Here is a 27,691-nt window from a genome sequence, read left to right as displayed (position 1 = left end):
GAGCTCAGGGCCTCTCAACTCACGTACCAACGTAACAACACCTCTACCCAACTTGACCAATGTTTTTAATTTGCATTCAATCTGGCATGTCAATTGCACACCTATTTGTCAAAAGCAGGGACGCAGCTACATAGTTCAACCAAAGTAGGCCTAGCCTTTTGCCCTTTCAGTCAAAAATCACAAGACAAGGATACAATGGATCAGATCTCAAGACAGTGTATGGCTCAAGAAGACCTAGGTAATATCACTCAACCTCAGAGCAGCACCCCACTTAAAATGCCAAAATATGACTGGCTGGCTGTACAAGTACACAAGGAGTTCGATTTGTCACAAACATCGAGTTACAAAAGTAAAACATATGTTGAAAGTATGAGGTAGCTCAACTAAATGATCAGTATATATGATAGAAGATATTATTTTGTGTATGGGAGAGAGAGAGTGAATGTGTGTGAGAGAGTGAGTGTGTGTGAGGGAGAGAGAGAATGAGTGTGTGTGAGAGAGAGAGAATAGGTTCATCCCAATTTCCCTCCTCGACTCCTCTCTCCTCTGTGATTTGAACCGGAAATCGATCAAGACACGCCATGTTGAAGGACGTCCCAATCGCTGAAATGCACACGGAGGAGTTGAGGAGAGAGGAGGGAGGAGGCTTCCAGAGGAGACGAGAGGGAGTGTAGACATGAGTGTAGACTACACGGAAGTGTTTTCACTACTCGCACATCAAAGCTCCGCCCACAGATCTACAGCCGTCTGCTTACTGCAGCTTTTCTTACTGTTTAAGGAAGATCAGAGTCATTACATTATTAAAGTGCTTCAATAAGAGTAAAATATATAAATTTCTTAAACGAACGAGAAGATCATACTCCATAAAAACATGAAAGTGTGTGAAATATACTTACAAATTCAATATTAATGTTTTGATTATAAAATTATAACTTACAGTTCTTATTTGAGGATTTTGATGCATGTGTGGATAAGACCCACATAACGTGAAACATTTAGGATATATAAATATATACATCATACCTATAACAAATATTTAAGTGATTTGTGTCTCTCTTCTGTAGGAGAAATTAAATAACAACATCCAGGCCCAGTTCCAGAACACTATGACTTGGGGTGCATCTGTATGGCAAGCCGATTCAGCTTTTATTCATTTCTGGAGGATATCAAAAAATCCATTCTTACTAATAAGAATGCAAATTCTTGATATCAAAAATGCAATTCTTACTAGTAATAATGTTTATTTCTCATATAAAAGATTGAATTTTAACTAGTTAGAATGCAAATTCTTGATATCAGAAATGCAATTCTTACTAGTAATAATGTTTATTTCTCATATAAAAAATTGAATTTTAACTAGTTAGAATGCAAATTCTTGATATCAGAAATGCAATTGTAACTAGTTGTAATGTGTATTCTTGATATCGGAAATGCGATTTTAACTAGTGAGATTTGCATCGTTTTCCTCATTCATTTCAATGGGAGTTGGAATTTGAAAGAAGTTGGTATTGCTGTTTTGATGCCCTTTGATTCCCTCCAATGCAAGGTTCTAACAACTATAGAAAGTTACTTTTGAATATGTGGCTCTTCAGTTGCCATCATCTCCCTGTAGGTACTTTATTGATCCCATATTGGGAAATTATTTAGTTACAGTAGCAGCAGTGTGTACAGGCAGTAACATCTTTAAAGGTGGAAACTATTAACACAATACAATTCAAATAAAATCAATAAACAGCAGCAAGTCTATATACATATCTACAGTAGAAGAACAAATGAACCACAAGAATACTAAATGTAAAATGCTCAAAATAATTTAGGCTGTTCAACAATACAGATATCAGAAAACAAGAACTTTGTAGCAGTGAGTTCTCTGCCAGCCAGAGGTGTGATAAAGTGTTATTGCTGTTGGCAGGAATGTTTTCCTGTATCTGAGTGAGCAAGTTTGACATCAACCAACTCCCTGTTTGAGGATCTAAAAAGAGACAACTCAAAGTGTAACTGTTTGTTAAAATCTTATTTTCGATATATAAACTATCGTTATAATTAATTGAAGTGCACATCGAAACTAAACATATATTTAGTTATTTTCTCAGAAGATATTTATCCTCTATAATAAATATAATTGTTTGTTATTTGTTTATTATAATTATGTAATTCTGATTTCATAAATAAACAATTTCACTAAGAAATGGCGCTTTACATTTGAAACAGCACCAACATTTTTGAAAGGTTAATTAATCAATGAATCACATTGTATGTTTGTGGCAGAATATCATAGTTTACAAATGTGCCTCAGGGAACTTTAGACTAAATACATGATACTTCTACATGTAATTATAATAAGCATTCCTCCCTCTACTCCCAAGGCCTCAGGCAACAGTCATAACAATCGGTATGCTGTGTGCAGGGCTGTGTGCTGCAGGACTGAGCAGAGGACTGAAAGAGGAACACAAATGGAGAACAAAGTGGAAAAGAGGGAACAGTGGACGAGGAAAAGGGAATATATTCTGGCAGCAGCAGGCAATGTGGTGGGCCTGGGCAATGTGTGGAGATTCCCCTACCTATGCTATAAGAACGGAGGAGGTGAGCTTTACATACAATCAACTGTGACATTTTAAATGATTTCATGAAAATCCCTAATCTCTAGTAATGATGAGGAGTGTGTAAAAATAACTGAAAATAATCTAAATACTTTGAGGTTACATGAAAAATAACATTTGAAAGTATATATATTGACTTTATAGCCACATGGATACACGGCTGCTAAAATAATGGAAGTTATTGTACTCAGTAGCGATTATTATTAATCTGCTTCTGTATGTGTTCTTTTTGTAGACCTGACTATCTACCAAGCACAAGTAAAACAACCCTGTCTCCTAAAAATTACGTTCCCACTGAACTAAACTGCATTCTCAATTACGTTTAGCTAGAAACTTATTTTCTCCCACGTTACGTTCGTTATGAACGTATCTCAAATACGTTTATTTTCTATTATCTTCTAGAAGCATATTTTCTCCCACGTTACGTTTGTTATGAACGTATCTCAAATACGTTTATTTTCTACATATCTTTGCCATTTATTGTCTTGCTTATAATAATTATAATAGTCATTTATAAATATCATTTTAGAGCACACCTTTGAAATCAGTAGGCGAGGCTGTAATTTCGCCAGCTGTTACTCTCATGAGCGAGGCAGAAAATAATAGTTTTATCATGCCAAAAAGCTGCTGTGTCGTTTATTGCACCTCAAACATTAAAACAAATCCAGAGTTACGTGTTTCTGTACTTCCTCTAAGAAGAAAGGACAGTAACAGAAGATCTCTGTGACGCCAGATGTGGTGTTGTTAATGCGATATGATATCCGAAAAAAAATGCAGTTTAGGATGGCCGAAGACACTACACTACCCATAATCCCCTGCTATCGTTTGGGACTACAGTCCCGTTGAGAAACCCCGTGATTAATCTTCAAGCTCTGGGATTGGATGTTGGAGTGGCAGTGCGCCAAGGTTACGCCGAGCGTCAAGCTCTTTGAAATGGAACGAAACCACGGCAGACTATTCAAAACTGGACTCGAACGCCCCCGCAGAACTACACATGCTGCCTATTGTGTTTCGCAACATGTTCTCTATGGCACGTCTCTACTGGGAATTGTAGTTTTAAAAGACGTTTTCGTTTTTCCAAAAATTAGAAGTTGACAGTATTAAACAGTGTACAGCCCTGTAGGTTTAGGCAATAGGAAACAAATTGGTGTGTACACATTTAAAACATATAATTACTAAATGGGTGAAAATCGCTTGTATCCATAATGGGTAGCATTAATATATACACATGACCGCTCATTGTTACTTTGTAATTCTACTCCACTACAATTCAGAGGTTAACTTGGTATATTTACTCCACTACATTTATTTTAGTTACTTTGCAGATTCTGATTAATGATGTGAAATATAAACAACCCTTAAATCAGACTTTAGTTATACCTGAGTGAAATTCAGGGAAAGGTGATTGTCAAGTGCCAACAATCAGGAGAGATATTTGATAGTTGGTGCTTGAGAAGACTAAACATGTATCTGCAGATCTCTATAAAGTATATTAATTACTCATTATTCTCTACTAAGAGTTAATTAAAAACTGTATATAATTGTTATTTTGCACATCCCTTTCAATATTTTCTAAGGTTTATTGACATATCATAACTATGGTGTAGTTATGCAATGAATGAAAAACTTGGGTCACAGGTTCCTCAACAGTGCATTACAAGACATCTATCAATGTGTGTATACCTCCACCATTAAACTGTCAAATTCTGCACATTTATTATACTATCTACATACATAAGAGTATAATTAAGGTGTTTATCAGTTAAAATAAGTGCTTCAACATAGTTAACATTGCAGGAAAGCAATACATTAGACGTCAAGTACTTTGTCAGGCTTAATATTTATCTGTAGATAGATACCCCCAAAGCTTTTTTCTTATTTGAAAGAAGACCTTAACCTAAAGTATTCTTTAATGTGTTAATACATGTTAATTAGTTTGTCTGTTTTGCACATCCTCATATTAATATCTTTGTACATCCAGCACTAAACTGTTTTATTGTAGAGATTACTTACAGTATCTTCCTAATTTTTTATATTCTATATTTCTATCATTGACCTTCTACTTTCCCCTGAAAGTATGTACTCTTAATATGTTTTTCATGAAATAACATTATTCAACAACAATAATTCAATAACGTGCTTTAACCACTAGGCGGTGCACACAAGGTACACACAGCATACTAATAATCACTTTCTATTATTAGTGTAGGACACTTATGTATGTATAACATCTGAAGATGTGTAGTTTTATTCATGTTTTTACATAATTTTACAGGATATTGCTATACTATTTCTCATGTTTTACTTCTACACATTAATATCTGATTTGTAAAACATCACAGACAGAAAGCCATATCCATAATTTAATGGTAAGCTATTGAAATTGTGATTCCATAGATGTGTCTCCCATCACCCAAATCCCCTGACTATTCTCTCAACTCAGTATTTACATTCTTATATTCAAAGAAAATCAGTAATATCTTTAAAAACTACAAGTCCTTTTCTGTCAGCTGTGCACCGTTATGGTGTAAATATAACCTATCTACCAATTGGATCAAATATAAAAGTCAGCCGAATTAGTATTCATACTGCAAGGAGACGTATTTTGTGAAAATAAATGCAAGATGTTGTTTAATTGTTGATATTTATGATCCACGTCGCATATTCAGTTTTGGCGGCAGTTCCTCATGTTTGTCTAGAAGTCTTCTCATCAGGGCTCTATAAATAAAGAACTACAGCAGATGTGTAATATTTAATGCAGCCGAACCATGTATTACAATGCCGTTATGTGATGACTTCCAAAGAGAAAAGCAAGAACACTCAGAATAAAGTATTATTTTATTTTTAAAAAATGTTTTCGGATATCATATCGCATTAACATCATATCCCAACATGCATTGCGGCTAAAATATCCAATCAACAAGCTTCAAGCTGAGGATCTTGGGTAATCTGTTCAGTGGGTTTTTGGTGTGTATCCTCGAAATGTCCCTTTTATAAGCCTATGTCTGTTTCCGGTGACTTTATTTACGGCTGAAAAGCCCAAGATTATAGAATTAAACGAATAAATAAAAACAAGGATACTTGTGTGTTATTGTTGAGTAAATAACAGTGTGTTATTTAGAAAAGAATAACAAATTAGAAGGAAAAAAAGATTTTCAAAAATACAGATTTCAGTATTTTGAGGCTCTAAGCCCCATTTATTTTCCTCACAGACGGGGAAAAAAGTCCGACATTATACGATTTAAAATAAAAACATAAAACACTGGCATGTCATTTACGTTAGAATAAATAGAATGGTTTTGAATAATAGATGAGAGTAAAATCTGTCACTTTACAGCCCCGCCCACTTTTTTGACAATGCTGTCATTTGAACGGCGATCAAGCCTGAAGCCACAGAGATCTTCTGTTACTGTCCTTTCTTCTTAGAGGAAGTACAGAAACACGTAACTCTGGATTTGTTTTTAATCTTTGAGGTGCAATAAACGACACAGCAGCTTTTTGGCATGTTAAAACTATTATTTTCTGCCTCGCTCATGAGAGTAACAGCTGGCGAAATTACAGCCTCGCCTACTGATTTCAAATGTGTGCTCTAAAATGATATTTATAAATGACTATTATCATTATTATAAGCAAGACAATAAATGGCAAAGATATGTAGAAAATAAACGTATTTAAGATACGTTCATAAGAAACGTAACGTGGGAAAAAATATGCTTCTAGAAGATATGTAGAAAATAAACGTATTTGAGATACGTTCATAACGAACGTAACGTGGGAGAAAATACGTTTCTAGCTAAACGTAATTGAAAATGCAGTTTAGTTCTGTGGGAACGTAATTTTTAGGAGACAGGGTTGAGTAAAACAGCCAAGAAACTGTAGAGCCTGTTGGCATGACTTAACATCAATGCCGGAAGAAGAACTCAGATCCTTTACTTAAATAAAAGTACAAATACTATAGTCTTAAAATACTCATCTAGAAGTAAAAGTCTTGATCTAAAAAATATATACTTGTAAAAATTCAAAAGTTATTCAAATTACCTAAAGTACAAAGAAGTACTCATTCTGCATAATGGTGTATTTCATAATAATATAAAGTACATGCATAATATCAGCTAAATGTACTTCAAGTATCAAAAGTAAAAGTACTCATTATGCAGAATGGATCTTTCAAAGTATTATATGATGATGGTTTTAATTGTATCATGTTTTTACACTAGAGCATTTCAGTGTTGTAGTCGTTCAATTTGGACCAGATTTAGATACTGTGTAGTTTAGTAGTGCATGCAGTACTGCATTATACTATATGGGCATATATGTGTTATTATTATATGTGCAAAGTAACTAGTAACTGTGAGTGTTCAAGTAAATGTAGTGGAGTAAAAAGTATGATATTCACCTCTGAAATGTAGTGGAGTAGAAGTATAAAGTAGCATTAAATGGACGTATTTAAGTAAAGTACATAATATGTCAAAAAAGTACAATACTTTAGTTCATGTACTTAGTTACTTTCCATTACTGCTTAACACTATGAATAGTTGTGATCAAGGAACCTGTCGAGGATGCCTTCAGGGAATGTGGTTTTGCAGGGCTTTCTCCTGCTGGTGTGGTTTTACTCGTCTGGTGAAACTCTTTGTTCCTCTAAATCAGTGGTTCCCAACCTTTTTCAGCGGTTACCTCGCTAACCGCAAATCCTGCTTCATAGTACAGGCCACAGATATCCATTCAGGAAACACACATTTAAAACGGTCAAATATGTTAATTTTGTTGTAGTTAATCTACCATAGTATTTACATGGAGATAAGCCCCACCCCCTCAACAGCGCGTCCTGTTTGAATAGAGTGGCGAAGTCACGCCCATCTACTTCCGCCCCATGGGACCTTATTTCTGAAAAATGATGTATTGAAGTCAATGGGGAGAGAAAGATTATCTTTCGATCCCGTTTGAATTATGCCACAAATTACACATATGATGTTTGTCAATCTTAAAAAATCATTTCCATGTCAAAAAAGTCACGGTTTGTCTTAAAACTGTTGAAATATAAGACTATGAAAAATACGCAACTAGAAAGCGTACAAATCCCAGAGTACATTAACGTTACACATTACACTCGTGTTACTCACCGTCACCTTGTAAAGCCGGTCCCGCATGCTGGAACAGACTAACTCCCCTTGTGTGTATGTACAGTTCTCAACATGCCCAGACTTGTAGTGATTTTTACCTCTTTTAATACTTTTCGCTTCATTCTGAAAGAAAGAGGTGAAATGTGCTAATGTGACGGCCATCTTGGTGTTGGTGACGTACGCGAGACCAGAGATGTAGTTCATTGAGCGCTTCACACACAAAATAATGTGTTACTTCACAGTTTTACGACACATTTTCTTTTTTTTTACTTGCAAAATGATCTTTTAAATTGACAAACATCATATGTGTAATTCGTTGCACAATTCAAACGCGATCAAAAGATAATCTTTCTCTCTCCATTGACTTCAATACATACTTTTTCTGAAATAAAGTCCCATGGAGGTCCACCGGAAGGGGAGGGACTTCGCCACTCTATGAGGCGAGGAAACACAGCTGACAGCCGCTTGCGGCGTGAACGCACCATAACAGTAATATTTGTTGTCCATCTACATTTAATTATCACTTTATTCATGCAGAATCTGTCCTTCTCATGGTTATTATTAAATGTAGGGGAACATCAAAACTGAACATCCATGTCATAGTCTCAGGTGTGAATATTCTGTGTGTTCAGGTGCCTTTCTGGTGCCGTATTGTTTATTTGCCCTGCTGTGTGGCGTGCCGCTTTACCTGATGGAGACCGCGATTGGTCAGTACACACAAGAGGGCGCCATGACCTGCTGGAGCAAGCTCTGCCCCCTGGCACAGGGTAACCACAAGTTTTATTTTAAAAATGTATAGTACTGGTCCCCAGCACAAACTGCCGGATATTAACTTGCACATGTTGGGCAATTTGCACAATTAGCATAAAATGGGTTAATTAGCCTTAATGGCATAATAGCCTATGTTGACAATACGATACTGAATCCATTTATAACATTTTCAGCTGATGAGCTGGCAACTAGACAATTAGGGATTATGTAATTTAAAACTGGCTAGAACTGAAAATGTATTTCAGGAAACACCAAGTTTTCTAAAATGAAAATCCCTGAAGCCATACTTCGTGAACGTACCCCATCCTACCACTACAAGAAACAGGAATCATAATCATTGTGTTTTGTTAATATTGACCCCACAGCTGTATGTGAATTAAGAACAATAATATAATACAGACTCTACATGCCTAAAGCATTGTTATTCAACCAAATATCATATTTTATACGTCATACAGTATGGACTCTTCACACATGAATACATATTAATGAATGTACAGACTTTTCCTGTTAACCTTGTTTTCAGCCACAGTGGACTTCTGAGACAAAACAAAAAAACTCTGAAGCACAATCTCTGTTTTGTTTGGCATTGACATTTTTCTCAGGAAAGACAAATGTCATGGAACATGTGACCATTTTATAGTGGTATTCTACCATTAGGACTCTTGCATTTGGGCATGGTGTTGTGGAATGGGCCACGGAAATGATTGTTTACAAAAGAAGTCTAAAATCTAGGTCCTCATTTAGGCCTGTACAGTACTTAAAATGTAAATATTGCACTCCTGTTGCACTTATACAAAGCCTCAGCTCTGATGATTGAATGAGGCCAATAATACATACACACTCACAGTCACTGCCCTAGAACAATAACACTTTGGTCGAGAAATCAATGAGAAAAACGTGTGAAAATGGCAATTCATCAAATGTAAATGATGGATATGTAGATCACGGTTATTATGAAAGCCCATTATATCAAAGGCAGCTGCAGTTTATCCACCCTTGTTTATTTTTCCTGGCCTGTATTTGGGGAGATACATTAACAAGCTTGTATCCTTTAAATCTGATGTTTTCTGAGTTTAGGTCACCTATTATGCTATATTTGAACAATATTATAAGACCATATCTATACAAAATATGTCTCTGAAGTGTTTTACTCAAAATACGAAACAGATCACCCATGGTAACATGCCTCATACCACTCTATTTCAGCCCTGTTACTAAAGTGCTGATTCTGGGTCTGGCCCTTTAAATGTAACCGAGCTGCTGCTGGCCACGCCCCTTTGGAGCGTCCACATGCAAGCAGTGAGCTATGTGAAGAGAAGGCTGTCTACCAGCAGAAACTCAGCTAAACGCTGCCGTGATTAATTTATATCCGGCTTCTTTACACATATTCTTTACAGCTTAAACCGAGGGTATTTCGGATGATCTCTCTGTCTCTCCAGGTGCTGGCTATTCTTATATAGTGATCCAACTTTATTCCCGAGTCTACACCATTATCCTGGCTTGGGCCCTCCTCTACCTCATCTATTGCTTCAGAGACCCTCTGCCCTGGGCCACCTGCAACAATCCCTGGAACACAGGTCTGTATAGGGGAAGTATGGGTGGACGTACAGCGAGTTAAAAGGTCCTAAAGTACTTACTTCTTTAGAAGTGCCAGTCAGCTGTTGTTCTACAGTCTATTTGCACCCAGGTAAGATTTGTCACACAGCAGCTATTCGGATCTTCACACCCATACCCCGACCAACTGTATTTATTGTATGCCGGAAACATCCTAATTAATTATTGACTAATACAGTGGGGCAAAAAAGTATTTAGTCAGCCACCAATTGTGCAAGTTCTCCCACTTAAAAAGATGAGAGAGGCCTGTAATTTTCATCCTAGGTACACTTCAACTATGAGAGACAGAATGGGGGGAAATAATCCAGGAAATCACATTGTAGTATTTTTAATGAATTAATTGGTAAATTCCTCTGTAAAATAAGTATTTGGTCACCTACAAACAAACAAGATTTCTGTCTCTCACAGACCTGTAACTTATTCTTTAAGAGCCTCCTCTGTCCTCCACTTGTTAACTGCATTAATGGCACCTGTTTGAACTCGTTATCAGTATAAAATACACCTGTCCACAACCTCAAACAGTCACACTCCAAACTCCACTATGGCCAAGACCAAAGAGCTGTCAAAGGACACCAGAAACAAAATTGTAGACCTACACCAGGCTGGGAAGACTGAATCTGCGATAGGTAAGCAGCTTGGTGTGAAGAAATCAACTGTGGGAGCAATTATTAGAAAATGGAAGACCTACAAGACCACTGATAATCTCCCTCGATCTGGGGCTCCACGCAAGATCTCACCCTGTGGGGTCAAAATGATCACAAGAACGGTGAGCAAAAATCCCAGAACCACACAGGGGGACCTAGTCAATGACCTGCAGAGAGCTGGGACCAAAGTAACAAAGGCTACCATCAGTAACACACTACGCCGCCAGGGACTCAAATCCTGTAGTGCCAGACGTGTCCCCCTGCTTAAGCCAGTACATGTCCAGGCCCGTCTGAAGTTTGCTAGAGAGCATTTAGATGATCCAGAAGAGGATTGGGAGAATGTCATATGGTCAGATGAAACCAAAATAGAACTCTTTGGTAAAAACTCAACTAGACGTGTTTGGAGGAGAACGAATGCTGAGTTGCATCCAAAGAACACCATACCTACTGTGAAACATGGGGGTGGAAACATCATGCTTTGGGGCTGTTTTTCTGCAAAGGGACCAGGACGACTGATCCGTGTAAAGGAAAGAATAAATGGGGCCATGTATTGTGAGATTTTGAGTGACAACCTCCTTCCATCAGCAAGGGCATTGAAGATGAAATGTGGCTGGGTCTTTCAGCATGACAATGATCCCAAACACACCGCCCGGGCAACGAAGGAGTGGCTTCGTAAGAAGCTTTTCAAGGTCCTGGAGTGGCCAGCCAGTCTCCAGATCTCAACTCCATAGAAAAGGAGGGAGTTGAAAGTCCGTGTTGCCCAGCGACAGCCCCAAAACATCACTGCTCTAGAGGAGATCTGCATGGAGGAATGGGCCAAAATACCAGCAACAGTGTGTGAAAACCTTGTGAAGACTTACAGAAAACATTTGACCTCTGTCATAGCCAACAAAGGGTATATAACAAAGTATTGAGATGAACTTTTGTTATTGACCAAATACTTATTTTCCACCATAATTTGCAAATAAATTCTTTAAAAATCAGAAAATGTGATTTTCTGGATTTGTTTTCTTCTCATTTTGTCTCTCATAGTTGAGGTATACCTAGGATGAAACATTACAGGCCTCTCATCATTTTAAGTGGGAGAACTTGCACAATTGGTGGCTGACTAAATACTTTGTTGCCCCACTGTAGGTGCCTAGTATCTACAATCCCAGATTAGGTTAGGTTGGTTGGTCTGTAAAATCCAAAATAACACTGATCTCTGATGTTCCGATTACCTAAACAAGCAATCGCAACCAATGTTTACATTTGCATATCTATACATGCATTCAAAACCAAATCTAATGTTTGCCACGGGGCAAATAGCATTGTTGACTATGTACACCTGGGTGCAAAAGCATCTACCTTTTCCTTTATTGACAAATATATTATTCTTCAAGAGCTCTTTTTAGACACGGTCTCCTTTACATAAATGTTATGGTAATAATCAGATTGATTTCATGTTTTATAAATGATCACCCTGGTCACATGATGGAAATCAATGACATGAAACATTTTTGTATCACTTTCAACACACGGAAAACTTACCAGAGAACAAAAAGGTAGAGGAAGTCAACTGTCAAATTCTAAAATAACTCATATCCACAAATTATGCACAAAACATGAGCGGCACACAATAACATACATTTAACAAACTATGAAACAATGTGGAAAAAGCAACTTGATCAAAACGTGTTCTACTTTGGCAAACGTTAACTTTTCACCCAGAGCTACCAATTTGCTAACCTTTGAGAAAGAGAGACAAAAGCTAATTTAGCTTATAAATTATGATGTACCGTGAAATTAAATGTAATGTCAAAATATGAATATCTTCCAAGAGAAACACATGGTTAGCAGAGAGCTAGACAATAGAATAACTAAATGCAAATAATTATTTTGAATAAGGTTTGCAAACGTATTGATCTGTTTGCTAACTGACTGATATCTTCTTCACATCAACTGTCCTGGAGACAAAGACCGCAAATGATTCTGATATTACACTGCATAAATGTTTAACATTTTAATTCATTATTATATATAGCTTATATTTGCGGGGATAGTTGAGTAATTCAAAGGTGACAGAGTTAAGACCGGGTCTGCATGGTCATCTGTGGGTGATGTGTAGAATGCATTTCCTCACACATACTGTACAAGATTTTCAAAGCATATATATTTTTAAATATTTGAATTTGTTATACTGTATAATGTGCTGTACCAACCTTCTACCTTGCCTTGTTGGCACATTGCTGTGTTTCATGACTAAAAACAATAACCAAATGAGTGACCATTTTACTAACATCTGATATAAAGATTTTCACTTTAACCACATTTTGATTTGCTTTCCAACTAACAGACAGATGTGTGGACCTGTCCTCCTTAAACTCTACTCAAACACACAGAGGCAACCAGTCAGTAAACTGGACATCTGGAAATCTCACCAAGTCTTCAGTCTCTGAGTTCTGGGAGTGAGTCAATGTTGTCCCGTGAAGCTCATAATAAATTACGTAGAGCAGCAGCAATGGATCATGTTTAAAGTATATTGTGATTTATTGCACTTATCATTGACTGTCTTGTGTCCCCTTGCAGGAGAGGCGTGTTGTCTATGTCTGGGGGGATAGAGGAGTTGGGTGGAGTGCAGTGGGAGGTGCTGCTGTGTCTCCTGGCTGTCTGGGTTGTTTGCTACTTCTGCATTTGGAAAGGGGTCCGTTCCACAGGGAAGGTTTGTGAATATTTTTGTGAGGATTCATGGGCCAAAACTATCTCCTACAACCTGGTTTGTAGTTAAATGCCATTGAGAACTTTTCTTCTTGGAAAAAACCTTAAAGACAAAAATAATCTGTCAATATTAGCAATAGATGAGCAACAGGGCATGGGATTGTGATGTCATCAACAGCAAGTCGGCCATCTTTACAAGATAGCGATCACAACCTATTTACTTAAACAGTGCGGCTAACGATGTAGCGTAACCTTTGTTGTCATGGTTGGTAGGCACTTTTGCATTGTGGATGTAACGGTGGGTTACGTATTGTAACCCTAGTAATATAAGCACAGGTGGAGCCCTCTACTGGACTCTATGGGTACTACCTCTCAACCATACTATGCAAGCATTCATCAACTGAGATATCTATAACCGTAGCCGGCCCCCTGAGGGGGACCTACCTGAATGCGCGCGCAAGCCCACCGTATATAAGGCGGCCTCGCCTCCTGGCTGTCATCCTACACTTCTCTTCAGCGAGCAGCATAGAACAGACAGGGCCCCGAGTAGAGGGCTCCGCCTGTGCTTATATAACTAGGGTTACAATACGTAACCCATCGTTATAACTCAAACAGGCTCCTCTACTGGACTCTCTTGGTACAGTGGGTGGAGCGGCTTTTTTTGGTTAATAGCCACTGCACCGCAACCTCCTCTCCTCCGGTTGTGCCCAGGGAGAAGTCGGGGCCGCAGTTTACCTGGCTGGTAGGGCACACTCAGACACGCTTACCTCGTGAATAGTGTGCCTGGAAAACAGTGAGGAGGGCTCTTATGGAGTCAGATTTGGGTCAATATTCTCGCGCGTAAAACAAGCTACTCACGAGCGGAAAATGTGCTTTTACACGCGCATAAAATGACCCTCGCGCGCAGATTAAACCCCCGCGAGCGGCTCTGCGCCCGCGAGCGGCTCTGCGCCCGCGAGCGGCTCTGCGCCCGCGAGCGGCTCTGCGCTCGCTCGCGAGAGAGACAGCCCTCTTGCTTGCTCGCGGGAGTGTCAGCCTCGCGGAGTCTGTCTACGCGCGCGTGAAAAGTTTCTGGCACTTTGGGGCGGAGCCACTGGACTTTGATTGACAGCTGCCAGGAAACCCGGGGTTGCCAGGTTTGATAAATGCCTGAACTACCAAGAGCCGAGCAGTGACATAACAAATGTTATGCTGTCTCCACTGCTAAACAGACATGACAATTCAGTACCACAGCAGAACTGGATAGGGTCATGCACAATAACACTGACTACTAGAAACTTTTCTACCCGCAACTTTTCTTCACTGATGCCGCTGACACCTGCCATCTCGCTCTCTGGCGCCACCCAACGACCAGAGGCTTCTATACCAGTGCAGCGACCCATTTCTGTTATAACCAACATCCACAGAAGGTTGATGACTCAGGTTAAAAACTGAAAATCCAAAAGCATATGTTTAAATGTATCGAATGTAACAGTGATTCCACGTACTCCACGGTCTATCACAAACAATCAGAGTGATAGTACATCAAACACACTTAAACTGGCTCTATTAAATGTCAGGTCTTTAGCAGGTAAATCGTTTGTAATCAATGATTTTATCACCAAGCATAATCTGGATTTTATGTTTTTAACTGAAACTTGGTTAGACCAAAACAACAGCAGAACTGTTCTTATAGAATAAACCCCTCCTAACTTTAGTTCTATGAGTCAGGCAAGACTGCATAAGAAAGGGGGTGGAGTAGTATTTAGTTTAATGATTTATTTCAATGCAAGCAGACTATGTTTGGAAACTTTGCTTCTTTTGAATATGTGGCCCTTCAGCTGAAATGCTCCTCTCGAGCTCTTTTCCTAAACATCTATAGATCACCCACATACTATGCAAGCTTTTTTGATGATTTTACCGAATTGTTGTCTATAGTGTGTATTGACTTTGACCGTCTAGTAGGGGTGTAATGGTATCCGTATTCGTCCCGTACCGTCACGGTTCGGCACATGCAGTCACACGACGAATACGCCTTTTTTTTACGAGTGGGAAAAAAGTCTCATTCAGGGCAGTATCCACTTCACTATATATAAGCCAGGGGGCGGTATTGCACCTAAAAGCTGTTTGCCAGCCGCCCTTAAACGACCGCGCAGCACTGAAACACTTGTAATCCACGCCCACCCGCTAGGTGGGCCCCACCCTCGGGCTTCCTTCCGGTATAAATAGGAAGGAGGCCCGGCAATCTGCTCCCATACAAAATAACTTTTCTTCAGCTATTCGTAGAGCCAGTGGGACCCAGCGCTTAGAGGGCTGCGCCATTTACTCATAGAAGCTGGGTTACAGTAGGTAACCTCAGTTATATTTCGTATATGGCTTCGCCCTCTAAGGCTATCGCTATTGGGTTAAGGGCGAAGCATGATGTAGTCTGCGCCCCACTGGGTCCGCCCGGCACTAGAAGCACAGACACACCTGCTCAATAACACCCCCCTGCCTGTTGTGCCATGCGTAATGGCGCATCACCGTCCCTGGAACATAGCAAAACATGCCTATCTTCCCGAAGGGGTGAAGGCTGGGAACAATACATACCGGCCGCTGTGAGAAAGTAGAGACGAAGGTCCCACCTTGTCCTGCGATCATAGAGGGGGAACAGCCGCTCTCTCCGTGTCAGACAGGTAGGAGAGCACACAGCTGGATCCCTGACGTCACTCACTCTGACCAGGCACTCCGTACGAAGTGTGTCAGAGTAAAGGTAACATCCCTCTCATACGAGGGGAAAAGGGCCGCTCTCCGCGTGCCGAGAGGCAGGAGAGAGGCGCACCGCTGGATCCCTGACGTCACTCACTCCGACAGGACACCCAGTACAGGGTGCGTCAGAGAGGAATGGGAGACCTCCCTCAAATTAAATTGAATAAATGAACAGGGGGAAGACCAAGATGCAGCAGTGCAAATATCTTACACTGACATTCCTCTGTGCAACGCCGTGGAGGAGGAAAGTCCTCTGGTGGAGTGCGCCTTGATACTCTCCGGGGGCTCCACCCCAGAGGAGACATATGCCTGTGACACAGCCTCACACAGCCAGTGTGACAGCCGTTGTGCAGACAGAGGTTGCCCGATCGAGCGCTCTCTATAGTGCACAAACAGGCGCTGAGAACGGCGCCAGGCCGCCGTGCGCGCCACATAGCAGGACAGCGCGCGCACAGGACAGAGGAGATGAGACGTGGCTTCTTCCTCCGACCTGTAAGGAGGGGGGAATAAGCCAGCCAGGGTGATCACTCTTGACCTAAAAGAGTTGTGATGACCTTACGCAAGAAGACGGTGTTTCTTGTATCCCATGGAACTGCTGGGGGGAGAGGCTTCTCTGTGATGTGCCGTAATGTTCGTCGTGGTGACGTGCCACGCCATCACCGCCGCTGCCTGTGAGGCAAAAGGGCTGCGAGGGAGTTTCCACACGCTGCATTTCACTCCGTCTCTCATCATGAGGCGCGTACACGCCCAGAGAATGAGAGGTGTGTGTATGCTGTCCACACGAGGCGTTATAACAGGGCTCGTGGATTTATTATGACCGTGTGTAGGAGGCATATCTGGGACAGAGGAATGCCGCGAACTCTGCAGTTTATAAACCAATAGGTTAAAAACAGCAGGCTTCTGCAGTGAATGAACCACCTCTGGAGTGTCCCCCTTTTGGAAGAGACCCAAGGGGATCACCACGTGACCAGCTGACGCCAACGCCGAGCAGCTGCGTCACGGAGAGGGCTGTGTGGGTTGTGACATGCCGGAGGAGAGCTGTCAGTTTCTCCTCCGGCAGTTTAATTCCACTCCAGATAACCGTTTGTCTGAGAGGGAAGAGGACAGCTCTTCTTCCAATTTATTATGAAACCCAGGCTTTGACAGATGCGATACGAGATGTACCGTCTGTAAAGCGACTTCCTCCCTGGAGCGAGCCAGCAAATAGCAGGTCGTCCAGAGGAAACCACACTCTCATCCCTCCTCTGTGTAGCGGCTCCAGCCTTCTCTACACAAAAATGGGAGGAGCCAGGAAATATCCGAACGGCAGACGATTGTCTGGTCTGATATTCCCTGAAATGAGAAACCGCAGGAATTTCCTGTGTTTCGGGATGATGGGTACGTGGAAGTATGCATCCTTCAGGTGGAAGTGAACCAGTCGTCCTGGTGAACACATTCTAGCACTTGTTTGATCGTCAGCATGTGGAATACTGTCAGATCGAGGATGTCTCATTGCCCCAGTCTTTTTCGGGATTAGAAAATTAACGGGTGAAAACCCCTGATTTTCCTCCCTTTGAGGAACCCTGGAAATATCCTCTTTCAACAGGAGTTCCAGCGGCTCGGATTGGAGCGCAAGACATAGCTTCTGGGAGGACAGGAGTGTTTCCTGTATCCCATTGAACTGTGGGGGGGAGGGAGGCGAACTGCAGGGTGTCCCCTCTGCTGATCAGCCTGCTCATCCATCTGTCTATCAGACACACACGCTGCCACTCCGAGAAACACTCTGAGAATGGGTGCACATGCTCGAGATGTGTTGTGGTCGTCATGACGACGAGCCACGCCCTCGCCGCCGCTGCCCGTGAGGCAACCCAAGGTGGGCCTAGAGCGAAAGGGCTGTGAGGAGGCCTCCACACGCTGCATTTCACTCCGACTCATCATGAGACGCGTACACGCTCAGAGGATGAGTGGAGGTGTGTGCAGTGACATCCACATGAGGCGTTACCACGGCGCTCATGGGCTTATTGTGACCGTGTGTAGGTGGCGTATCTCGCACAGAGGAATGCCGCGAGGTCTGTGGTTTAATAACCGAAAAGTCATAACCACCAGGCCTCTGCAGCGAATCCTGCTGCCTACTAATCAACAGATTGGAGGCAGCTGGCCCTGATTTTCTTCCTCTTGGGGAACCCTGGAAATAGCCTCTTTCAACAGGAGTTCCCGTAGCTCTGCTTGGAGCGCAAGCCACTGTTCTCGGGATGACTCCACACGCTGCGTCTCACTCCGACTCATCATGAAGCGCGTACACGCTCAGGGGATGGATGGAGGTGTGTGCAGTGCTGCCCACATGAGGCGTTATAACGGCGCTCATGGGTTTATTAAGGCCGTGTGTACGAGGCGTATCTTGGACAGAGGAATGCTGCGAGCTCTGCAGGTTATTAACAGGGGTTAAAACTGGCAGAATTCTGCAGCGAGCCCTGACGCCGTGGCGCTGCGGGCGCTGTCGCTGGGGGCACTCAGCCTGGAATACTGCTCTTTCCCCCGTTCTGGCTTCTCTGTGATGTGCCGTAATGGTCGTCCTGGTGACGAGCCACGCCATTGCCCTCGCCGCCATTGCCCGTGAGGCGAAAGGGCTGTGAGGAAGCCTCCACACGCTGCGTTTCACTCCGGCTGTCATCATGAGGCGTGTACACGCTCAGGGGATGAGTGGAGGTGTGTGCAGTGCTGTCCACATGAGGCGTTAAAACTGCGCTCATGGGTTTTGACCGTGTGTAGGAGGCGTATCTCGGACAGAGGAATGCCGCGAGCTCTGCAGGTTATTAACCGATAGGTTAAAACCGGCAGGCTTCTGCAGCGAGCCCTGCTGTCTATTAATCAACAGATTAGTGGCAGCCGGCTTAATTAGCGCGCTCTGAAATGTATTAACTGACAGGTTAAAACCAGGCTTTAGCAACGAGCCCTGCTGGCTATTAACCGAAAGGTTATAGGCAGCTGGTTTACACAGGGCGTGAGGCAACCCCAGGTGGGCTGGGACCGAACGGGCTGCGCGGGGCCTCCACACGCTGCGTCTCACTCCGACTCTCATCATGAGGCGCGTATACGCTCAGGGGATGGATGGAAGTGTGTGCAGTGCTGCCCACATGAGGCGTCCGTGTGTAGGAGGCGTACCTCGGACAGAGGAATGCCGCAAGCTCTGCAGGTTATTAACCGAGGTTAAAACCGGCAGGCTTCTGCAGCGATCCCTGCTGTCTACTTAATCAACAGATTAGTGGCAGCCGCGAAAGGGCTGCGAGGAAGCCTCCACACGCTGCGTTTCACTCCGGCTGTCATCATGAGGCATGTACACGCTCAGGGGATGAGTGGAGGTGTGTGCAGTGCTGTCCACATGAGGCGTTAAAACGACGCTCATGGGTTATTATGACCGTGTGTAGGAGGCGTATCTTGGACAGAGGAATGCCGCAAGCTCTGCAGGTTATTAACCGATAGGTTAAAACCAGCAGGCTTCTGCAGGGAGCCCTGCTGTCTACTTAATCAACAGATTAGTGGCAGCCGGCTTAATTTCCGGCTCTGCTTCCTCGGAGGCTCTCGCGGATTAGACCAGGAGCGGGGGAGCCTCACTCCCCTTTGACTCGCCACCGGGAGACCCTGTCTCTGGGGTAGCTGGGGAGTGGAGACGTGGGATGGAGCCCCTGCAGCCGCCGAAGGGCGAGTCTGACGCCGAGGCGGTTGCTGTGGGCGTCTCTCCGCTTGCGGCCACCTGTACATGCTGGCGAATGCCGTCCGCCTGTACCGCAGCCGTCTTCATGGACTCCACCATGGCGTGGAACTGGGGTCCGAGCAGCCCGTCCGGGCTGATTGGAGCGTCCAGTAGCACTTTTCTGGCCGTCTCCGTAACAGACGCCTATACTTCAGCCCAAGGTGGCGCTGGATCTGTGTCACCCACGCGGAAATCCTCACCTGGGAGACAGCGACGGACGCGCACAGAATGAGCGCCGTGCTGGCCGCCTTGCTGATTTCCTCTGCCTCGGTGGTGGACCGCTCTACCAGTGTGCCCACCGAGTTGGAGAGCCGCGCGATGTTATTCGCCGCCGCGCTGTGGTGACGGAGAGGGGGAAAGCATGTTCGGCCACCAAGCTGGCACCCTGCTCCGACTCTGTCTCCCCCGTCCGGGGGAGAGGAGGGAGGGGAGAACCGAACTGTGGAGGGAGACGGGGCAGGAGTTGCCTTTTTCCTCGGACTCCTGCCCGGCACTCGGCCCCAGGGACACGAGGCCCCGTCCGCGGGCTCGTAAGCCTGGACGGGCCGATCGTCCTCCTCGGCCACAGCAGCAAGAGCGTCAGCTCTCCGCTTCCTATCGCCCGAGGGGAGACGAGCGCAGTGTGTGCATGCTACCTGCTGGTTTAGAGCCGCGTATGCGTGCTCTGACCCTAGGTAGGCTGTGCTTCAGTAACTGTGCTGGTTTGCTGAAGAAAAGAGGGAGCAGATTGCCGGGCCTCCTTCCTATTTATACCGGAAGGAAGCCCGAGGGTGGGGCCCACCTAGCGGGTGGGCGTGGACTACAAGTGTTTCAGTGATGCGCGGGGGCGCAGAGGGATAACCCAATAGCGATAGCCTTAGAGGGCGAAGCCATATACGAAATAGAACCCACCTGCTTCTTTTAAATCAGCTGTGTGGGAACATTTCGGGTTCCCTGTGGACTACAATAACGATGAAGTGTGCGAGTGGTGGATCGGACGAGGACGGTGTGTCGGTGTTGTTTGATAGCGGTGCGGTATGCTAATTGAACACGCCATACATGCTAAATCATATCAGAAGGCATCACCCAGATTTGCCAATCGGCAAAAGACAACAGCAGTTCAACAGCTTATCCCCGCTGTTTTTAATAAACCAATAGACATGAAAGCCGTGAGACCAAAATAAATAACGGAAGCTTTTGGCATATGTTTTTCAACGACTATGCGCTCTTGAAACACTTTTTTATTATTTATGATGTAATATTTTCAAGACATTCTTTTTAGTTTGATGAAACCTTTTTGTTTGACATCAGCCATTATAGATAATATGGCCATCTGAGTGTGTGTGGTACTGTTTGTGGCTTGTTTTTAACTGTTTAATACAGTTAATTATTCAAAATGTTAGAGTTCCTTATTTTTAAACTGAAACTTGCACTACTGTTCAAAAATAAATAACAAACCTGGAATAATGCATTTGCGACTTCTTTTTGCTTTTTCTTGTTGTACCGAACCCGTACCGAACCGTGACCCCCAAACCGAGGTACGAACCGAACCGTGACTTCTGTGAACCGTTACACCCCTACCGTCTAGTTATTGTTGGCAATTTTAATATCCATGTTGACACCCCTCAGGACAGAGGGGCTAAAGAACTGTTTTGTGTTATGGATAATGATGGACTGACTCAGCATGTGAAGGGTCCGACGCACAATAAGGGGCACACCCTGGACTTAATTGTATCAAAGGGTCTGAACATCTCTAAGCTTGTGGTGACTGATGTTGCGCTCTCCGACCATTCCTGTGTTTTCTTTGAGAGCTCTATTTCCGTCCAAACAACTGCTAAGAAAGAGGTAACCACTAGACGTCACTTATCTGAAAATGCACAGGAAATGTTTGCTCAGCTTTCTTCTCCCTCTACTGCCCTTGCTAACTACTCAGAAAATGAGCTAGTAGATCATTTTCATTATAAGATAACAAATGTCATGGATACCATTGCTCCAATAAAAAAAGGAAGTTTTTTGCAAGAAAATATCTCCATGGAGAAAAACCATGACCGTGAGAACAGCAAAAACTGAATGCAGAAAAGCTGAACGCAGGTGGAGAAAAACAAATCTCCAGGTTCACTTGGAAATATATAACCAGGAAATAAAAAGGCACGACAATCGTTCTTCTCTGACATCATTACCAACAATAAAAACAAATCACGTGCCTTGTTTGCTACCGTCAACAGACTAACAAACCCCCCAGTGTCGGTAGCTTCTGAATTTTTATCCACCAGGGCCTGCAATGATTTTGCCTCCTTCTTCACTGACAAAATCATGACAATTAGACAAGCAGTCAGTTCCTCTGTATCAAGTACAGCACATGTTTTGTCCCTGTGTCCACCTAAAGTCAATTCAGACATCATGACACAATTCCGTCTAATAAATGCTAACGACCTGGAAGACATTATTCAACATCTGAAATCCTCCTCCTGTAGCCTCGATATTATCCCGACATGATTTTTGAAAACTGTTTTTCATTGCTTGGCCTCAAATATACTACACATAGTAAACAAGTCTCTTCAATCGAGTGTATTTCCACAGGCCCTGAAAACTGCGGTAATTAAACCGCTTCTAAAAAAGCATAACCTAGACGCAACCGTAATGAATAATTACAGGCCAATATCAAACCTTCCCTTTTTAAGCAAATTGATTTTTTTCAACAGTTGAGTAATTTCATGTTTTTAACTGACGGGTTTGATGTGTTTCAGTCGGGCTTTCGACCAAACCACAGCACTGAGACTTATCTCATAAAGGTCTTAAATGACATCCATTTGAACACAGACAGTGGCAGAATATCAGTGTTAGTACTATTAGATCTCAGCGCTGCCTTTGATACTGTTGACCACAACATATTGCTAGACCGTCTATAAAACTGGGTGGGAGTTTCAGCAACAGTTCTAAATTGGTTTAGTTCCTACTTAAAGGACAGAACAAACTTTGTCTCAATAGGCAATTACAAATCAACCCTGACAAATATGTCATGCGGGGTTCCTCAAGGCTCCATCTTAGGACCTTTGCTTTTTAATATCTATATGCTACCACTGGCTCAAATTATTAAAAACAGCAATCTAAGCCATCATATCTATGCAGACGACACCCACATTTATTTTCGAGTCCTCACAAACACTAAAAGAGTGGCTCACATCAGTCCGGTTCTGAAGTCTTTACACTTGCCAAATAATTGATTTTAAAATACTATTGCTAGTTTTTAAATCACTAAATGGCTTAGGACCGAGGTATATAAACGATGTCCTGCATAACTATGAACCATCCAGGAGTCTCAGGTCCTCTGGGTCGGATCTGCTCTCTGTTCCATGAATAATAACTAAACATGGAAAAGCAGCGTTTAGCTATTATGCCCCGACAATCTGGAACAAACTACCCGAATCATGCACGTCCGCTGAAACACTTCCTATTTTAAAATCCAGACTAAAAACATATCTATTTGCCGCTGCTTTTAATTGAGCTGTTTGTAAAGCACTTTGAATTGTCGCGTGCTGAAAGGTGCTGTATAAATAAAATTGCCTTGCCTCAATCCATGACAAACTAGAGTTGAGACCAGGAGGCAGAGTCGCAGTCTTACACGCTTCTCTGCGCTCTCTCCAATAAAATACCTGTGAGGGAATAATTCTCGCCTGTTGATGTTTATGAGCAACCCTGAGTCTGTTATCTCTCTTAAGGAATGGGAGGCTCCAGCTATCTTGATAAACCAGTTTATGACCGGTCAACTCTCGGTCACGAAATGGTTTACGGTTGTGAGAACGCTGGCTTCGAGGCCATTAAGGGTTAGACGCAAGTGATTCAGGGTGCCCAGCTGTTTAGTCTATCTCCCAAAATATGTTTTGGGGAGAGAGAGGCGCTGCAGAATTGATGCGGCAACCTGTGAAGCTGACAATTGAGCGGCCAGACCAAGCAAGGAGGCAGAGGCAGAACGTCCAAAATACAACCCGGTGTGGGCATTTATTAAGTCAGGAACACATGACACACAGCCTCAATCCTGCTGTTTCTCCCTGACCACAGCCTGCAGCCACAAGGATCTCACACACACTCTCCCCCAAACAGCAAAACCCCAGAGCCTAAATGCCCAACCCAATCAACCCAACAGGACACAGGTGAGGGGGGAGGAGACACCACAGAGCACCAGGTGCAGACAATCAATGGCAACAGACATGGGGAAAGGGGAACACATTTCAAAATAAAATACAATAAACACTACATCAATAAATAATATAAACTGTATAAACATGTGCACATATGCAAGGCCCGAAGCCATCAGTTACAAAGTTACATTTCCTTACCCTTCTCCCCAGGAAGCACAGTGTCTTAACAGTCTCGGCTTCGGGACAACCAGTCAGCCACCCGGTTTTACTTCCCTGGCCGGTACTTAACCGCAAAGTTGGAAGGCTGCAAGGCAAGGGACCACCGCGCGATGCGCATGGTTGCATCGCTCTCTGGCCTTGGCCATTTTGCTTTCCTCCATGGGTCTCCACTCCGCCCGGTGTTTCCTGGACTCCTCTATGTGCGGAGTGGCTCTGACCTTCTCCAGCCTCTGCACCGGATCCTCATCGTACCCCTTCCTGACACGCTCATCAACCAGGAGCTTCTCTGTCTCAGCTGTACTGTCTGCTTCAGTGTCTGAAATGGTTACCTTTGGGACGTCTATCCCCACGGCAACAACCTGCTTCCCCTTGTGCAGCCGGGTTTTCTCAGAGGGGGCCGTGAAGTCGACAGGAAGCTTCCCTTTCTTCCTCTTCGGGATCTGATTCTTCCTCTCCCGGCGCTCCTGCTGTTTCTGCTGCATGACGCGCTCTCTCTCCTGACGGATTTTCTCAGCCATTTTCAGCCGCTCCTCCTCTGCCAGTTTCTTCTTAGAGAGCCGGGACTGCGGCCTCTCTAGCTGAGTGGGATCCGCCCGGGACCGCTGCAGTTGCATCAGAAAGGCTATCTGCTGCTTCATCTGGATGAGCTTCATCTGGATGAGCTCCCTCTCGCGCTCCTCCTTCTCCTCCGTGCTGCGCTGCAGGCTGATGTTCACCTTCTCCAGCTTCTTAGCGGCCGCTCGCTCAAATTCCCTCTTCATCTGGCGGTTATTCTCCTCCAGGATTTTTACCAGCTCCTCCCGCTTATATGTTTCTTCCTCCTGTTGTTTTCTACGGTCCTGCTCCCGAAGCTCCATGTGGTACTCTTTAATCTGCTGCATCACTTTTTCCCCTCTTTGGGTCCGGTCCCCATACTGGACGTTGATGCGGTCGAGCTCCTCAGCCAATCTGCCATCTTGCCTCCGGAGTCTCCGTTCCTCTTCTATCTCAGAGACCTGTTGCTGTATCCGTAAAAACTGCTGCTCTCCGGCTGCCTGAGACTGCATGAGTAACATCATCATCTCCGTTAGTTCCTCAAACTTGTGGTTATTCTCCTCCAGCATTTTCACCTCCTCACTTGGTCAATCCCACTTCTGACACCAATTGTGAAGCTGACAATTGAGCGGCCAGACCAAGCAAGGAGGCAGAGGCAGAACGTCCAAAATACAACCAGGTGTGGGCATTTATTAATTCAGGAACACTTGACACACACAGCCTCAATTCTGCTGTTTCTCCCTGACCACAGCCTGCTGCCACAAGGATCTCACACACACTCTCCCCCAAACAGCAAAACCACAGAGCCTAAATGCCCAACCCAATCAACCCAACAGGACACAGGTGAGGGGGGAGGAGACACCACAGAGCACCAGGTGCACACAATCAATGGCAACAGACATGGGGAAAGGGGAACACATTTCAAAATAAAATACAATAAACATTACATCAATAAATAATATAAACTGTATACACATGTGCACATATGCAAGGCCCGAAGCCATCAGTGACAAAGTTACCTTCGTCACACAACCCACCCGTGGAGTCAGAACCTCTGGCTGCTGTGACTTGTGATGTGAAATTCTCCGGCCAATACTTGTAATAAACCACCAGTGTTTGACATCAAAGCTCCAACTCTCCTTGTGTCTCTCTGAGTCCTGACTCTCCATTGCTGCAGAAGTTTCCCTTACAATACCCAATATTAATGGTGTGTGTGTGTCTGCCCAAGGACAATTTAAAGTAAAACCTAATAGAGGTTTCATACATAATAACCTAATAAAGGTAGGCAGGGCCAGTCTGCTGATTGCGTGAAGTACAATAGCGTAAATTAGTCATCTTCCAGCTAAAAAGCATTCAAATACCGCATTTAAAATCTGATGAACTCAGTGTGCATCTCGACCGGGTGACGACAATACCTATTGACGCAGCAACCACTGTAAGTTATATTCTTGTTTAATTAGACTTCTCTGTTTCATTTATTCTACTCTGTATAATTGTTCTGTAGTTATTGTAGCTAAAACGGCGCTTTTGAGATATTTTAAATCTCAGATCTGCTCAAGGGAACCTGTTACACAGGTCGCATTGGGCACTCAAGCCTGCATTACAATATAGGCAGGGCCAGTCTGCTGATTGCGTGAAGCACAATAGCGTAAATTAGTCATCTTCCAGCTAAAAAGCATTCAAATACCGCATTTAAAATCTGATGAACTCGGTGTGCATCTCGACCGGGTGACGACAATACCTATTGACGCAGCAACCACTGTAAGTTATATTCTTGTTTAATTAGACTTCTCTGTTTCATTTATTCTACTCTGTATAATTGTTCTGTAGTTATTGTAGCTAAAACGGCGCTTTTGAGAGATTTTAAATCTCAGATCTGCTCAAGGGAACCTGTTACACAGGTCGCAGTGGGCACTCAAGCCTGCATTACAATATAGGCAGGGCCAGTCTGCTGTCGCCCATCAGCTGTAGAGAGTTAACTAATTAGAGGGGCGTGGCCCCACAGCTGTGAGAACTCAGCAATCAGGCGTCCATTATAGGTAGCTCTTTCCTGGAGCGTCAGACAGCCGAACACTGACAAAGACATTGGAGTCCTGCTGGAGTCACGAGGGAGGCAAAGAGGAGGCAAATCCTACTCTGATTCAGCTAATTACCGCTGGTGTCTTATTTTTCTTTTCTTTAGTTTTCTAGCCCATCAGGCTATAATCATGTGTATTTTCTCCATTCCTGTTCATGTGTCTTCTCGCAATTATCACTGGTCCCGTGTATCTCCTAATCGCTATAACCGGCCTGCTCTCATCTATCCCACATGCTCCACTGAGATCTAACATCTAGTTTCAGGTGGACTGTGGAACTGCCAGTCAGCTGTTCCTAAGGCTGACTTCATCTCTGGCTACGCCTCCCTGCAGTCCCTGGATTTCCTTGCTCTCACTGAGACCTGGATTACTCCATTCAACACATCCACCCCAGCAGCTCTCTCCACAGCATATTCCTTCTCCCATACACCCAGACCCACTGGCAGAGGAGGTGGCACTGGTCTCCTGCTCTCTCCCAAATGGAGCTTTTCCCTCTTCAAGCTACCTAACTTCACTCCTTCCTCCTTTGAATTCCATGCCGGCACAGTAACCCATCCTATACAGTTAACCATGGTTGTTCTCTACCGTCCACCAGGCGCCTTGGGGGACTTCTTGGAGGAATTAGATCATCTCCTCTCACACATCCCTGAAACTGGTCCTCCCGCTGTACTTCTCGGAGACTTCAACCTCCAGACAGGGAAGATAGACGAACTAACATCTCTGTTAACCGCCTTTGCTTTCTCACTGTCTCCTTCCCCACCAACTCATAAAGCTGGCAATGTCCTTGATCTCATATTCTCAAGGAACTGCGCTACTTCTAACCTCTCTGTAAACCCGCT

At 43.5% G+C, this 27,691-nt stretch overlaps 1 protein-coding gene across 5 annotated transcripts in view; it reads left to right on the top strand.

The window, feature by feature from the left end:
• Positions 1-27,691, top strand: part of LOC117554700 (sodium- and chloride-dependent betaine transporter-like) — a 74,282-nt gene that overhangs the window by 6,991 nt on the left and 39,600 nt on the right. For 3 of the 5 annotated variants that reach the window (XR_004570307.1, XM_034229178.1, XM_034229175.1), the window contains exons 2-6: positions 2,408-2,583; positions 8,353-8,487; positions 9,934-10,071; positions 13,088-13,199; positions 13,321-13,453. Coding sequence is in view for 4 of the 5 variants with exons in the window: in XM_034229178.1 (XP_034085069.1) it covers positions 2,454-2,583; positions 8,353-8,487; positions 9,934-10,071; positions 13,088-13,199; positions 13,321-13,453 (648 nt within the window). In the remaining variant the exon portion in view is untranslated. Of the gene's footprint in view, positions 1-2,366; positions 2,584-8,352; positions 8,488-9,933; positions 10,072-13,087; positions 13,200-13,320; positions 13,454-27,691 lie in introns of all 5 variants that reach the window. The other 2 variants (XM_034229176.1, XM_034229177.1) reach the window with 2 other exon arrangements.

Source organism: Gymnodraco acuticeps, unplaced genomic scaffold (assembly GCF_902827175.1).
Source record: "Gymnodraco acuticeps unplaced genomic scaffold, fGymAcu1.1, whole genome shotgun sequence".
NCBI classification, from domain to species: domain Eukaryota; kingdom Metazoa; phylum Chordata; class Actinopteri; order Perciformes; family Bathydraconidae; genus Gymnodraco; species Gymnodraco acuticeps.
The sequence above is the reverse complement of the archived record's forward strand: the minus strand, read 5'-3'. Positions and strand labels throughout refer to the sequence as shown.